General features: G+C 39.1%; 1 protein-coding gene across 1 annotated transcript in view; it reads right to left on the reverse strand.

The window, feature by feature from the left end:
• The window catches only part of ANKRD55 (ankyrin repeat domain 55), an 88,546-nt gene that overhangs the window by 50,545 nt on the left and 22,294 nt on the right, over positions 1-15,707 (reverse strand). Inside the window, exons 2-4 of the mRNA XM_023589024.2 lie at positions 15,408-15,530; positions 4,883-5,013; positions 1,129-1,238 (exon numbers count right to left, since the gene is read on the reverse strand). Coding sequence (XP_023444792.1) covers positions 1,129-1,238; positions 4,883-5,013; positions 15,408-15,530 — 364 coding nt within the window. The remainder of the gene's footprint in view (positions 1-1,128; positions 1,239-4,882; positions 5,014-15,407; positions 15,531-15,707) is intronic.

A 15,707-nucleotide genomic window follows, 5' to 3' on the forward strand; every position in this document is an offset into this window, starting at 1 on the left:
TATTTCTGGATATTATCCAATGGTAATAAGAGGCTAGCCCTGGGAATAGCCCTGGAATTTCCTAAACCCTTTAATTTTACTGTAAAGCAGATTGAAATGAAGAAATCCTGTTATCGCTCAAGATCAAGGCTTTGGTCTCCTCCAACGTCCACAGTTTTAAGGTTGGTCTGCACTCAGAGTGTAGAGGGGAAGACACATCTTGTTCTCCCTGTGGAGCTGGCCGGTGGCCTAGGACTGGGGAATGCTAAATTCCTGTCAGAGGCTTGTTCTCTACGACAGAGTTTAAAGGAAGAGGCCAGGACGTTGCTGATTTTATAGTCAGCAACACTGTTAGCTGCTCCCAGGGTACTGGGGCCATTTAGAATGGGGAAGCTGTGGTTGCCTTTGGTCTGGGCAAATTTTGTCCTTTGTCACATGATTGCCGTTTATTGACCTTTTTTTTGATCATCCAATTTAGTTTAATATGTTTCTTCACATGGCTTCTAGGAGCACACACTCTTGCTTTTGTCTTCCAACTCGCTGGTCTTCCTGTCTATCTCCTTTGCTAGGTCCTTCTCCTTCTTCCAATCCATAAATGTTGGCCTGGCCCTGGGTTTAGACATTAATCTTTCTGTGCAATCATTGCTTTTTTACCCTGTTTGATTTTCTTCATAGCACTCATCACCTTTGAAACTATTTTATATATTTATTTCTTTGCTAGTGTGTTGCTGACCCTCTTCATTTGAAAGTAAACTCTGTGAGGTTGGCCTCTGTCTTGCTTACTGTGAAATGGCTAGGGCCTAAAACAATGCTTGGTATGTAAAAAGCACTCAAAAATATTTATTGAATTAATAATGACTGATTAATTGGATGAATGACTGTACTAATTCAGATGAAGACAAATAACTTTTCTCCTTAAACCAAGGACTAAGAGAAAAGAGTTTTTCTTGAAGTAGGAGGTGAAAGAGATTAGAGGTTAAATCCATTCCAAAGAATTTAGATTTACTGATATAAGATCTTCTCTGCTGCAACTTCAAAAAAACAATGGATGGGTTTTGTTTTTGTTAGCCCAGAAGGATGGATTATATGACCTCCTAATCCAAGTTGGGTCCCTTCCCATTTTAGTGTCCTCTGAACCTGGCTACTTACCTCACATCAGACTCAGCAGTGGCAGCATGCAGTGGCAGGCGACCATTTTTATCTGGGATATTGTGCTTGGCACCATTTCTGAGCAGACTCACACAGCCTTCCAGCCAACCCTGAAATATGAGAGCAACTGAATATATAATATAATATAGTATAGTACAGTATAGTATAGTATAGTATAGTATAGTATAGTATAGTATAGTATAGTATAGTATAGTATAATACAATACAATACAATACAATACAATACAATACAATACAATACAATATAATATAATATAATATAATATAATATAATATAATATAATATAATATAATATAATATAACATAACACAATCTTGTGTAACACATAACCCATAAAGTTTCTCTAGTTTTTTTTTTTCTTTGCATCTTTGATTTGGCTAACACGTGTATTTTATTTATTTGTTTGTTTATTTATTTGAAGTGGCTAAGGACCACAACTTTAACTTAGACACTTCTGCACAGGGCTGAAGGCCCTGAGGTGTGGATTCCCATGTTATCAGGAGCACCTTTAGAGTCAGAATGACTCCTAGATCTGCATCCTGCCTCTTGTTTGCCATTTCCAGGGCTACTCACTGGTATTCCCCTTCCCTGCCCATGCTGCCCATACCCCACTCCAAGGGCTGGGACCCTCCCACCTTATTAACTGATCTTTCTGCTGCTGACCTCCCAAATTCCTGAATATGAGAGTATCACAAAACCTTCCAAGGATTCTTGATTGCTGCATTGTACCCACCTAGAGATTCCCCAAGAAACAGTGTGAACTCTTTGCTGTTTTTCTGGTTCCCTGGATTGAAACCTGGAATTACCATATACCAGGTCAGGACTTACAGCTGGGCCATTCCCAGACCGTCTCTCCCATCTCAAAGGGCAATATACTCTCGGGCCCGCCCTCCATTTTGTTCCGTATTGCTTTAAGTAACTGGTCCAACGCTTCTGAGAACTAAGCTTGTTTCACATTCATCCAGAACCAAGTGTTTTACTCACCTAATTATAAATAGATTTGTAAATAGATGAAACAATTACTCTGAAGAATAAAGGGGAAGAAAAATATGCTAACTCTCTATTTTATTTAGAAACAGGTTTCCTGCCCTCCTACCCCAAGATTACCCAGTAAGATGGGAAAAATGACTCAAGATTCCCTCCGCCAAGGCAATATGGGAAGCAAAAAAATAAAATGAAAATGTTAATGAATGCATGGAGAAGACAGTTATGACAAGAAAGAATATTTGGTTCTAAAAAGTCTGAGAAAAAATCTATTAATAAAAGCATATAAAAATTCATAGGTTATAATATTGAATATGGTTTTTTTAGAATTGACTGGTAATATCTAAGTCTTAAGTAGAAACAAATATTTTTCTGGCATTGTCAGTCTTGACTCATAGATTACTAATGTGTGTATTCTGTTTTTAGTTATTTATTTCCAAGTCATCAATTCTCTCATTAAAAGGAAAGAGTATGACTGAAAGACTCCCCCAAAAAACCATACTGGACAAATTTTAGAGTTGCAAAAATTTAACAGTTTTTGAAAAACAGATCTTTTCAGGAGGGAGGGTTTGAAACATTTTTTATTGTTTTGCAACATTTCCTGGAACTATGTAGGCATCAGTAGTTTTTTTTTCTTCAGAAAAAAATTAGAAAATGGTTGAGATTATCTGAAACCCATGGTCAGTGTTCAGAACCAACAAATAATCCTTGCTCTTACTATGCGCTGGGGACTCCACAGTGCTTTTTCTCTCAATTGGGATAAACATTGTGTTGTAAAGTGAGTATTGTTTTACAAATGAAGAAAAAGGCACACAGAAGTTAAATGACTTGCCTGAGATCACACATTTATGATAAGTTTATTTGTATACTGAGTTTGGAGCTGTGACTGAGACTTTCATGAGAGTCCCTTCTGTTAAGTTTCCCTTTAACAACTAATTCAAACACTGACAGGAGGGGGTGGTAGGCATCTTAGTACAATCCCTGGGACTTCGCTCCATCCTTCCCAGAGAGCTCAGGAGAGCAAGGGATGAGGTTCTGCCTTTGGGAGTCTTCCAAGAGACCGAGGCATTATTAAGCAGGTGATTCCACTTGGTGTCATACAGGTACAGTTCCCTCATGCAGCTCCTTAGAACACTTTCCTAGAAAGACTTGTCTGCAAATGTGTCACCTCGCTAGGCTCCAAGAGTTCCCCACTATGCTCTCCGCTCTCCAGAGGAGTACTCTTTCCAGGCCAGTCTAGCAAAAAAAAAAAAAAAAAATCGAAATTTTGAATTACAGAATTCCAAAAGAAGTGAGGTTCAGTTTCACCATATTCTGTATGCTAGTAGTGGCGGTCAACTCTATAAACCGTCTCTATCTCCCTCCTCCACCCCTTGATCTAAATGTTCTGTCTTCTTCAGCTGAGACACCAAAAATTCCACAGCCCAAGCAGCTATTAGAGCAGGAGCTACAGGGGAGGGGAATGGGGGCAGTCTTATGTATGTCTGAAATACTGGGCTTCAGCTAGTCCTCACACTCCTGTGGTATTCAAACTTGGGTGGGCATAAAAATTGCCAAGGATGTTTGTTTAAAATGCAGACACCTTCTGCCTATGACCCCCAACCATTCTGTCCCACCCCCAAAGTGACTGACTGAGGAGGTCCAGGCTGCCTCTCAGGAACTCAGATGTGAAGAATTACCCTAAGTGATAACATGACAAGAGATGTGTGCATCACACTTTGAAAAGTTCTTCTACAGATTCATGTTTGAGGGCAAGCAAATAAAAAATGGAAAAGAAGTTTCTAAAGTAAATCTCTGTGAGAACTGGGCAATGCCTCATTGTGATCTATGATGGATCAAGGCAGGAGGGTTTGGTGTTTGGGGAAGGGAAGGGTCAGGGCCGCTTCAGGACACTGTGGAGTGGCCCAGGAGAAATCCATTTCTGGCAGCAGGCAGCAATACAAATGCAAGGAAACGCATGGTGGTCACGATGAACATTTCCAGGTGCCTTCTTGGAAAGGACAGGAATGATGACCCCCAAGTGGCCGTTAGGAGGACTTGTTTGACGTGGACTTGAGGCAGGCCCTGGGGCCTCCCGGAAGGATTGGGGGAAGATTTGAGAAGAGAGGGGCTTGAGGATTTTCCATAAGCACTCAGTAAGCTAACTTAGGTGTTGGGAAATGCTGAACTAACGTCTCTTTGTGATGAGGACTGGCACTATGCGCGATTATGAAGAAAAGTTTTTTTCAGACCTTTGTTTATGTCACAGTTTTTAAATTGAGAACTGATCATGGGCTGAGACTGTGCTTGCCGTGGCCCCTCAAGAGTCTGGCATTTCTTCCCCACCCCCCATCTCACTTACTTCTCAGTTCTCATCCTTTTCCACATTCCTCAGCCTTCAGCCTCCACTCCAGCCTATCCTACCCCATGCCTGTTCCTGAAGCGTCAAAAGTGCTTCCATCCTCTCAGGGATGCTTGTGGAGGACATTCCTGGGAGGAGTACCAAGAATGTCCAGATGTGTCCCTAAGGAAATTTTGAAGCCTTTGAAATGTATTTCTAATAGTGACAACACTTCTATCTTAGAGGATTCTTAGGAAGATCCGGAATGAATGGCAATATAAATGCTGAAGATTGTTGGAACGAAGCATTCAGTTCTATTTCCACCCACCAGCTGCATATGTCCAAGTACACTCTCCTGCAAGGGGGACCCCTAACAATACCGTCAGCACACCCGCTTCCCTAGTCCTGCGGCAGACACAAGTAGGTACCAGATAGGTTGCCAGGCATAAACTTGTGCGGCCATATGAGTCCTGCGTGTTGATATTGGCTCCCATCTTCAACAGCAGCTTCACCGTGTCCACTTGGCGTCCAGAAACCGCATGCATCAAGGGCGTACAGCCTGGAATGAAACATTTCAACAGCCTTTACAAAATGTTTGACTTGTTAAATTTACGAGCAGACTTTATTGGCCTATTCATTTGTTTTGCTCTTTGCAGATAAATGAACCATCCTCAACACAAACCCAGCTGCTGAGTTGTACAAGACTTAGGAGAGATGTTGATGATTGTTGCTACATTTATATAAACTTGTGTATTTTATTTTCTGGCCTTATTCACTCTTCTGTAATTTCACAATAATTGGATGACTAAGGCATTTCATGCAGATGATAAAAACTGTATGGTACTACTTCAGGGATCAGCATAATTTGGGACCTAACAGGCAGGCTTTATCCATGCAGCATCTGGAAGTGCCTTTGGAAATCAACTCGAGCCAGGCAGACAGGTTCCGGACAGCTTTTATGGATGGTGGCTGGTAAAGGAACTGGAAGGTGGGTGGTAAAGAGCAGTGAAGGTAGGCTAGTCTGTAGTTGCACACATTCTTACTAACAGCAGCTACCTTACTAATATTTCTCAGTTTTAGGCATCAGTATGGGTGTTTAAGGGCCAAGAATTTGGTTTATTTTGTTCTTTCTTCTTGAATATAGATAGAGATGATATTACATATTCTGGCTAACTTTTGTGGAGCTGTAAGAACAAGCCAGCCTGGTGAAGCAGAAGGCAGGTACCCCACAATACTTCAGGTGAAGAAACCAAATCTTAGACGTGATCTCACTCCCAGCTGAGACTTCTTTAGCTCACTTTTGGATGGAGATTTATGTTCAGGCTGTGACTTTGCTGCATAGACTGCAAGCTACATCCCTCAGAGATCCCTGAGAATAGATAAATCCCAGGACTGTTGTTCTCACTGAAAACTTGGAGCTGGCAACCCAGTTTCCTCTTCAAATCTCTCCCTTTCTAATAGTCAGTAGGCACCTACACTGGGTAAAGGTGACAATGAAGTACTATGTCTTAAATAGTGGCTGAATTTATTTTTCCTCCCTCCCTCCCTTCTTTCCTTCCGGCCTTCCTGCTTGTCTTCCTTACTTCCATTTTCTTTTTTAGCAGATGGTAGTTATAACTACCAGGGAAAAAAGGATAGTCAGGGAACATGCTGCAAAAGGCTATTATTGAAGCAATCTATGAAACCTGAAATATTCAATAGAATAAAGCCAAAGGTTTACGAGATATTATAGTCATAAGGCCAGATGTTCTTCCTGGCTAATTCATACCCATCTTGATATCCTAGCTTAAATGTAATTTCTTAGTCAAGACTTACCTGATTTTCCATTCTAAACCAGGTTTCCATGTTATAATCTGTCATCATTCTTTATTTTATTCCCACAAACCTTTTATTAAATGTGTGGGTGGGAGATACACCCAACAAACATTTACGGGACTTCCACATTAGGAAAATTTCTAGGCATCCAGTTGTGTGGGGCATTTTGAGATATCTCTTCAAAGGTAAAAGATAAGCTGCTGCATCTGGCCCCCCAAAATGAGGCACAATGCCTAGTTGGCCTCTTTGGATTTTGGAGTCACCATATTGCTCACTCTTGCCTATTTACTGAGTGACTGAAAAGTGATTGGTTTTGAATGGGACCACAATAAGAGGAGGCCCTGCAACAGGTCCAGGCTGTTGTGCAAGCTGCCCTGCCACTTGGACCGTATGGTCCAGCAGATCCAGTGGTGCTGGCAGTTTCACTGGAAAATGAAAATGTTGCCTGGAGCGTTTGGAAGGTCCCTAGAGGAGAATCACACAGTGCAGACACTTAGGACTTTGGAGCAAAGCCCAGCCATCCTCTGCAGTTAACTACTCTCCTCTTGAGAAACAGTTTTGGTTTCCTCCTGGGCCTTAGAAGAGAATGAACCCTTAACCATGGGCCACCAAATTACCATGAGAACGGAGCTGCCTATCATGAATGGTTGTTGTCTGACCCAACAAGCCATAAAGTTGTGTGTGCCCAGCAGTACTCCATCATCACAAATGGAAGTGGTATATACTAGATCAGGTTCTAGCAGGCCTTGAGGGCACAAGTAAGTTACAGAAGAAAGTCCAAACTTAATATATGTATACTTACAGCATAGAATTTTTTAAAAAATCATGTAGGAGGTCAGGGGTCCCAAAATGAATACGACTGAGATAAGAATCTAACTGCATGACAAATGTATGAAACAACCTCACTGAAGGGAGTGGGAAGAAAATGTGATAACCTAAGTAACTTTGGAAATGGGTGGCATTTGTAAGAATGAAGGCAAAAGGAATTGCACTGTACTGTCACAGATAAAGTTATTTCCTTGGGGGTAAGAGTGAAAAATTCTGATGCTGCTATATATGTTTACTGGAATTGGATTCTTAATTAAATGGATGGCAGCTGGTGGGGGACATGTTTCTCACTGCTGGGGTGGGACTTTACAGATAACCAAGGAAAGAGACTAAAATGATGACCCATGAGGTCATTAGACCTGGATTAGAGTTGGAGACATCAGTAAGAACTCAAGTTTAGCTTAATATACATACAGAAATAGTCATAGTTGTATGAACATAGATGGGAAAGTATACATACCTATCTGTCAAATGAGAGGGCCTAAATGAAATAGGATCCCAGTGGCAATGAGCTCAGCTTGTGCCCAGATCTTGTTTTCTAACACCTTTCTCCAATAAAAGAAATCAAGGTTTTGTGGAGACATGACGGGTTCTAGGACTAGGGCAGGAAATATACAAGATGAGCTAGAGCATCTTGTAGTGGCAAAAAGCAAGGAAGTACTCCAACTAAAACTAACAGAACTTTACTACTAGAAATGTTAAAGGAATTTCTTCGAATGGAAGGAAAATGGTTTCCAATTATGTCTGACATCTACACAAAGGAATGCTGAGTGCCAGAAATGGTAAATATGTGGGTAAATTTAAAAATACTTTTATTCTCATTTTAAAATTTCTTTAAAAGTTAATTGACAATTTAAAGAACAAATAATAATGGCTCACTGAGTGATTTATAATATTTGTAAAAGTGAAAAAGGGTACAAACAATGTTTCAAGTTTTATAAAATTTTAGAAAATACAAACTAATAACAGCGGATCAGTGGTTGCCTGGGAATGGGAATGGGAAACGGGCAGGGAGGGAAGGAAGAAAGGGACTACAAAGGGGAATAAGGAAACTTGGAAGTAATGGATCTGGTCATTGTCTAGATTGTGATGAGAGTTTCACAGATCTATCTATCTATCATTTATCTATCTATCTATCTATCTATCTATCTATCTATCTATCTATCTATGTCAAAATTCATCAAATTGTACACTCTAAATATGTGCAGCATGGCTTTTATACCTCAAAAAATCTTTTTTTTTAATTAAAAATAATCCATGGCCCTAAGAAGAAATCACAAGAGAAATGAGAAAGTATTTTGAACTGAATAAAAATGAATATCTGATTAACCCTTTATTTATTAAAGAAATTGAGTTTGTAATTAAAATGATTCCCATGGAGAAAACCACAGATTGGTGGGCTTCACAGGTGAATTCTATCTAAGATTTAAGGAAGAAAGAATACTAACCCTGTATAAATTATTTTAGAAAACGGAAGAGGAAAGAATATTTTTCAACTTATTTTATGAGGCCAGCATTACTCTGGTGCTAAAACCAAAGACATTATGAAAAAGGAAACTACAGGCCAATACCACTCAGACATATATATATACACACACAAATTCCTTAAAAATATTAGCAAGATGAATCCATCATTGTGAAAAAGGCTAAAACATCCTAGGTTTTCATGATGAAAGCTCAGAAAAATGGAATAGAAAGAAATATCTTCATCATGATCGAGTATCTACAAAAAGCCACAGCTAATATATTCAACTATGAAAGTCTGAATACTTTCCCTTTACTGTAAACAAGATTGTGAACAAGGCAAGGATGTCCACTTTTACCAGTGCTATTCAACATTGTACTGGATGTCTTAGTGAGCATATCATGGCAGGAGAAAGATATAAAAGACATACACATTGAGAAGGAAGATGTAATACTGTCCTTAGTTGCTGATGACATGATTATTCATGTAGAAAATAATAAAGGATTTACAAAAAAGCAGCTATGATTAATAAGTGAATAATAGCATGGTTACAGGATACAAGATGAAAATACAAAAATCAATTGCATTTCTATATAACAATTGAAAATGAAATAAAAATATATTATTAACATTAGCATAAAAATCATGAAATAATTAGGGACAAACTGAAGACAAAAGACATTGTGGAGAAGGTGTAGCTCAGGTTAAGCACCTGCTTCCCATGTATGAGGTCCTGGGGTTCAATCCCTGGCACCTCCTTAAAAAAAAAAGACATTGTAAAAAAATTAAAGAAAACATAAATAAAATAAATAGATAGAACATATTCAGGGATTAGAAGACTCAATTATGTTACACTATTGATTATTCATAGCTTAATCTGTAGATTGCAGCAATTCCAATCATAATCCTATGAGGTTTTTTGTAGATTAGAACCTGATTCTAAAATTTATATGGAAATGCAAAGAACCTAGAAAAACCAAAACAATTTTGAATTAAATGAAAATTTATACTACATGTTTTTAAGACACTATAAAGTTACAATAACATAGGGTGGCATTGGTGTAAGTATAGCTATAGGTAAACTGAATGGAATAGAGAGTCAAAAAAGTAGGCTCACAGGTGAATAGATTTTCAACATAGTTGCACAGAAAATTCAGTGGAGTAAAGGGTAAAATTTTAAAAAATTGTCCTGGTAAAAAGCGGTTATTTGTATTAAGAAATAAACCTTGATCTTTACCCTGTCATACACAAAAATGAACTCAAAATGGATTATAGTCCTGAAATAAATGTTTCTTTTTTTAAAAATTTATTTATTTATTTCTCTCCCCTTCCCCCCCCCCCACCCCGGTTGTCTGTTCTTTGTGTCTATTTGCTGCATCTTCTTTGTCTGCTTCTGTTGTTGTCAGCGGCATGGGAATCTGTGTTTCTACTTGTTGCGTCATCTTACTGTGTCAAGCTCTCTGTGTGGGCGGTGCCATGCCTGGGCAGGCTGCACTTTCTTTTGTGCTGGGCGGCTCTCCTTACAGGGCGCACTCCTTGCATGTGGGGCTCCCCTATACGGGGGACACCCCTGGGTGGCATGGCACTCCTTGCGCGCATCAGCACTGCACATGGGCCAAATCCACACGGGTCAAGGAGGCCCGGGGTTTGAACCGCGGACCTCCCATGTGGTAGACGGACGCCCTAACCACTGGGCCAAGTCCGCTGCCTGAAATAAATGTTAACACTATAAAACCTTACAAGAAAACATAGAAGAAAATCTTTGCAATCTTGGGGTATGCACAGGTTTTTCAGAACAACAGCAAAAACAAAACAAAATGATCTATGAAAAGATGAATGATAAATAAGACTTCATCAAATTAAATCCTCCTGCTTATCAAATTCATTGATTAGAATATGAAAAAGCAAGTCACACACTGGGAAAGAATATTTTTAATCTGATAGGGTATTTGTACCCACAATATAGAAAGAACTCTTAAAATTCATTAAGACAATCAGTTTTTAAAACGGGGAAAAGATCTGAGCAGGCACTTCACCAAAAAAGACGGCCAATAAGCACATAAAAAGATGTCCAACATCATTAGCCCTCATGAGAATTAAAACCCAATATGAGATATCACTACACATATGCTAGAAAGCCTAAAAAAAAGCCAACAACTGACAATACCAAGTATTCATGAGGATACAGAGGGTGCTAGCTTGAAACTTTTTGTGGATTCAGGGAGAGATCATGTTCTTGGAGCAAATCCATTCCTGTGGATCTGGGACCCTTTGATTGAATTGGATTCAGTTAAGGGGACTTTGATTGAGTTGCTTCACTGAGGTATGACCCAGGGGTGGGTCCTGGTCCTCTTGCTGGAGTCCTTTATACACAGAGCACTGAAAGCAGTGAAACACAGGAAAAAAGTGGCAGAGATACAGTGAGAAGGCTGCTGGAATCAGCAGAGCACAGAGGCACAGAAAGAGGCCCCCAAGAGGTGAGACCCATGTTGCAGTTCAAGGTTGAAGAGATGAGACCCAGAGGAGAGAGGAGAGACAAGTGGATGGGCATTGTGCTCTGGCATGTGCCTGATTGTGCACAGCTGCAACTTGATGATCCAATTGTCTTGATGATGCCTTGAATTTGGACCTTTTCATAGCCTCAGAACAGTAAACGTTTAACTTTGCAAATTCCCAGTATAAAGGTCAATCCTTTTCTGGTATATTGCTTGGACAGCATTTAGCAAACTAAGACAAAGAGCAACAGTAATGCTCATTCATTGTTGACAGCAATGCAAAATCATACAGCTGCTTTGAAAAACAGTCTAGCAGTTTCTTCTAAAGTTAAGCAAACGCTTAACAATATGACCCTGCAATTCCCATCCTAGGAATTTACTTTGGAGAGATGAAGCTATATATCTAAACAAAGACTTGGAAATGAATATTCAAAGAATCTTTATTTGTAATATCCAAAAACTAGATATAATCAAATGTTATCAATAGGTGAATGGATAAACAAGTTGTGGTACATACATACAATTTGTTGACCACTCCTCAACAGAGAAAAGAAGCAAACTACCATTATTTGCAGTAACATGGACAAATCTCAAAATCAGACTGAGCAAGAGAAATCAAAAGTCAGACACAATGAGTACATATTATATGATCTTATTTATACAAAGTTCTAGAAAGAGGAAATCTAATATTTAGTAACAGACCAGATAAGTGGTTGCGTGGGACCAAAGTGTGTGTGGGGAAGTTGTCCGCAAAGTGGTTTGAGGGAACTTCTTGGGGTGATAAGATATTTTATATCTTGAGTGTGGTGGTGGTTACACAGGTATATACATTTCCTAAGACTCTTCAAACGGAACTCTTAAAATAAGTGCCTTTTATTATATGTAGATTATTTCCTATAAAGTTCATTAAAATAAAAAAAAGATATGTCAAACAAACAAACAGCAAGCTAATACCTTGCTACTAAGTGAAAGGAAAATAATTACACCCAGAAATAATTGTCAGCCTACAGTTCTATGCTCAACAAAAATTTCTTTCAGGGATAAGGACAATAGTGCATTATCAAATTAAAAAAAAAAAATGTGTTACCTAGCAAGTGGAAGACTCAAGATTCTAAACCTAGTACTGTCTGTCTCCTGAGTTCATAACCTTTCCACTAATCTTTTTATTATTATCATCATCATTATTATTATTGGCTATAGATGTCTAATTGCTTCAGCATCATTTGTTGAAGCATCTATCTTTCCTCAATTTTTTTCTACTTTTGTAAAAAATAAGTTGGACAGATTTGTGTAGGGTTTTCTCTTCAGTTCCATTAATCTATGTGTTTATCCCTCAGCCAATACCAGTCTTGATTAGTGTAATTATATAATAAGTCTTGAAATCAGGTAGACTTATTCCTCACACTTTATTCTTCTTTTTCAAAATTGTTTTAGTTATCCTAATTCCTTTGCCTTTCCATATTATTTTAGAATAATTTTATCTATATCTATAAAAAATCTGGTTGGAAATTTATAGAGTCAGAAACTATAATACAGGTTACCTGGTAGGGGCTGGGACAGGAGTAGGGAATAGGTTGTTAATGCTCAATTGGCTCAGAATTTCTGTTTGGATTGATTAAAAAGTTTTGGTAAAGAATGATGGTGATGGTAGCACAACATCATGACCTTAATTACCAGTTCAAATGAAGTGTGAAAACCCTCTTGTGTTAATACTGTAATTGTCTTACATATTTCCTCTACATGCATTTACAACCACATCACTCTTTTGCTTCAACTGTCAAACCTAATTTAGAAAACTAAAGAAGAGAAGGAAAGTCTATTGCATTTACCCACATTTTTGCTCCTTCCTTCCTGACATTCCAAGATTCCTTCTTGTTTCATTTCCTTTTTGTTTATAAAACTTCCTTTAGCTATTCTTTCAGTGTATGTCTACTGGTGTCAAATTCTCTTAGTTTTACTTCATCTGAGAATATTTTGATTTCCTGTTTATTCCTGAAGGATATTTTTTGCTGAATATAGAACCCTTTTCTTTCAATTTAAAAAAAAAAAAAGTGCAACTTCCATCTAGCTTTTATGGTTTCTAATGAGAAATCTGCTGTCATTCACATCCCCATTCCTGCAGATAAAGTGTGATTTCTCTCTCACAGTCTTCAAGATTGTTTTCTTTGTCTTTAGTTTTCAGAAGTTTGAATATTATGTATGTTGATAGAGATTTCTTTAAAGTTTATACTGTTTGGGGTTCACTTGGCTTCTTGAATCTACAGGTTCATGTCTCTTGCCAAAATTGGGAAGTACTTAGCTCTTATTTGTTCAAGTACTTTTGAAGTCATACTGTTCTCCTTTCTTTAATGGACTTTGATGACATGAACATTATCAGATTGTTATCACATCTGAATGTCAGGGAAGCAGATTTGGCTCAACTGATAGAGCGTCTGCCTACTGCATGGGAGGTCCAGGACTCAAACCCAGGGCCTCCTGACCTATGTGGTGAGTTGGCCCATGCATAGTGCTGATATGTGCAAGGAGTGCTGTGCCATGCAGGGGTGTCCACTGCGTAGGGGAGCCCCAAGCACGAGGAGTGTGCCCTGCAAGGAGAGCCACCCTGCATGAAAAAAAGCACAGTCTGCCCAGGAGTGGCGCCGCACACGTGGAGAGCTGAAGTAGCAAGATGATGCAACAAAACGAGACACAGATTCCCAGTGCTGCTGACAAGAATGAAAGTGGACACAGAAGAATGCACAGCGAATGGACACAGAGAGCAGACAATGGAGGGTAGGGAACAGGAGAGAAATAAATAAAAAATAAATCTTAAAAAAAAAAGATATAAATGTTAGATCTGTTAATTTTTGTGAGTCTACTTTCTCTCTGATATTCAGATTCAGTAATTCTTATTATTCTATCTTCAAGTTCATTGATTTTTGTCTCTGTCCTTTCCATTCTGGCTTCTTATTATTGTATTTTTAAATTCCAAAATTTTTCATGTGACTTTTCTTTGTATCTTCTATCTCTTGATTGAGATTTTCTATTTCCTTATTTCTTTTTTGTGGTTTTCTAAATTTTTCATCTGTTTCAACCATGCTAGCAATTATTCACTGAAGCATTTTATTATGGCTGCTTTAAAATCTCCATCAGATTTTAAATGTATGAGTGACTTTCATTTAAAACCTTAACATTCTGGGTATTAAGGTACGAGACCTTGGATCTTAAACCTTCTGTTTTAACTGGCTTCCTTTGGCACAAAGGATGGGGAGGGTGCCACCTTGTTATTGCCAGGTGGGAGTAGAAGTCCAGGTGCCCTCCCTCCTTTTAGCTCCCATTGACATCTGAGGGAGGGGGCTCTGAGCAGGGGTGGGACTGCCAGTTCCCCACCAGGCATCCAATGATATCTCCCTGACTGAGAAGTATAGGGGTGCTTCATTACTGTTCTCCACATGGTGTCCACTGATACCAAGGGTGAGGTTGTTACTACCTGATGAGAGTGAAAGTTCAGGCTCCCTACTTGGCCATCTCTGACACCACACAGCAGGGGAGGAAGAAGCCTTATTGCAGCTTGGTGGAGGTGGAATTCCATTGGGTCTTTGTTGGTGTAGGTAGGAGTGGCCCCCACTTTTTTTCTTCTTTAGGGCTTAGCTAGAATAGAGTGACTATTGTCTAAAACAGGCTGTTTCTTTCCTGGTTCTTTGGTTAGAGAGAGTAGGCATTTGTTGGGGGATTAAAAAAAAAATTCCTGTGGCCATTGCCATTTCTGGTTTGCTGGCGTCTTCAGCTTCATGTCTGGAACACATGAAGCTAAAAGAAAACCCAGGGAACAATCATCACATCGTTCCTGGGGATCTAAAGTCCTAGGCAGTTTGTTTTTTTCTCTTCAGCTTCAAGAGTCCTTTTTTTATTTGTTTTATAGCTAATGCCCAAGGCTTTTAGTTATACTAAAGACACTAAAAATACGTCTAATTCATCTTCCTAGAAGCAGAAACCCTTGCTCTCTGCCTTTAAAAGTAACATTTTTCCAATACCCACTGCTACCAAAAGTGGCTTCCTCTTCCCACACCCCTGTTCTAACTACTCAGCCTGTCTACTTTGGTCATAGCACCACAAAGGAGTTGGAAACAAACTCAAACTGACTAGCTTCATTATAAAATGTGATATAAAAGAATTTAAAGCTTTGCCTCCAAGACCCTCACGTAAAGAAATAATGAGATGCCTGCACATCACTACACACAGGATATTCCTTGTCCCTCCAGTATCAAGGTGGCTTGTCAGATATAATTTTATTCACCTTGTTCTCTGAAGACCACCTCAAAAGGATAAAGCAGATCATTCTGGAGTATTTAAAGTGCTTAAACCTCTCACCTTCACTGTCACAGCATTCTAGAATCGCAGGGTCTTCCCTAATCACCGCAGTTAGAGTATTGACATCTCCGTTAGATGCTGCCTGGTAAACCATGGTCAGGTCAATTTCCTCAGATGAATCACCTTCATGAATCAAACAGAGAAATACTGAGTAGAGTGTGTGCAGTGAATCCACTGAAAGCATAACACCCAAACCATCACCCACACAAGTGATTCATTAAAACCTCTCTGGCACATCCAGGCAGGAGGCTGAGTCAAGCTGATCACATGAATCCTCACCACTTCTGAAGAAAGGTGGAT

Source organism: Dasypus novemcinctus, chromosome 2 (genome assembly GCF_030445035.2).
Source record: "Dasypus novemcinctus isolate mDasNov1 chromosome 2, mDasNov1.1.hap2, whole genome shotgun sequence".
NCBI classification, from domain to species: Eukaryota; Metazoa; Chordata; class Mammalia; order Cingulata; family Dasypodidae; genus Dasypus; species Dasypus novemcinctus.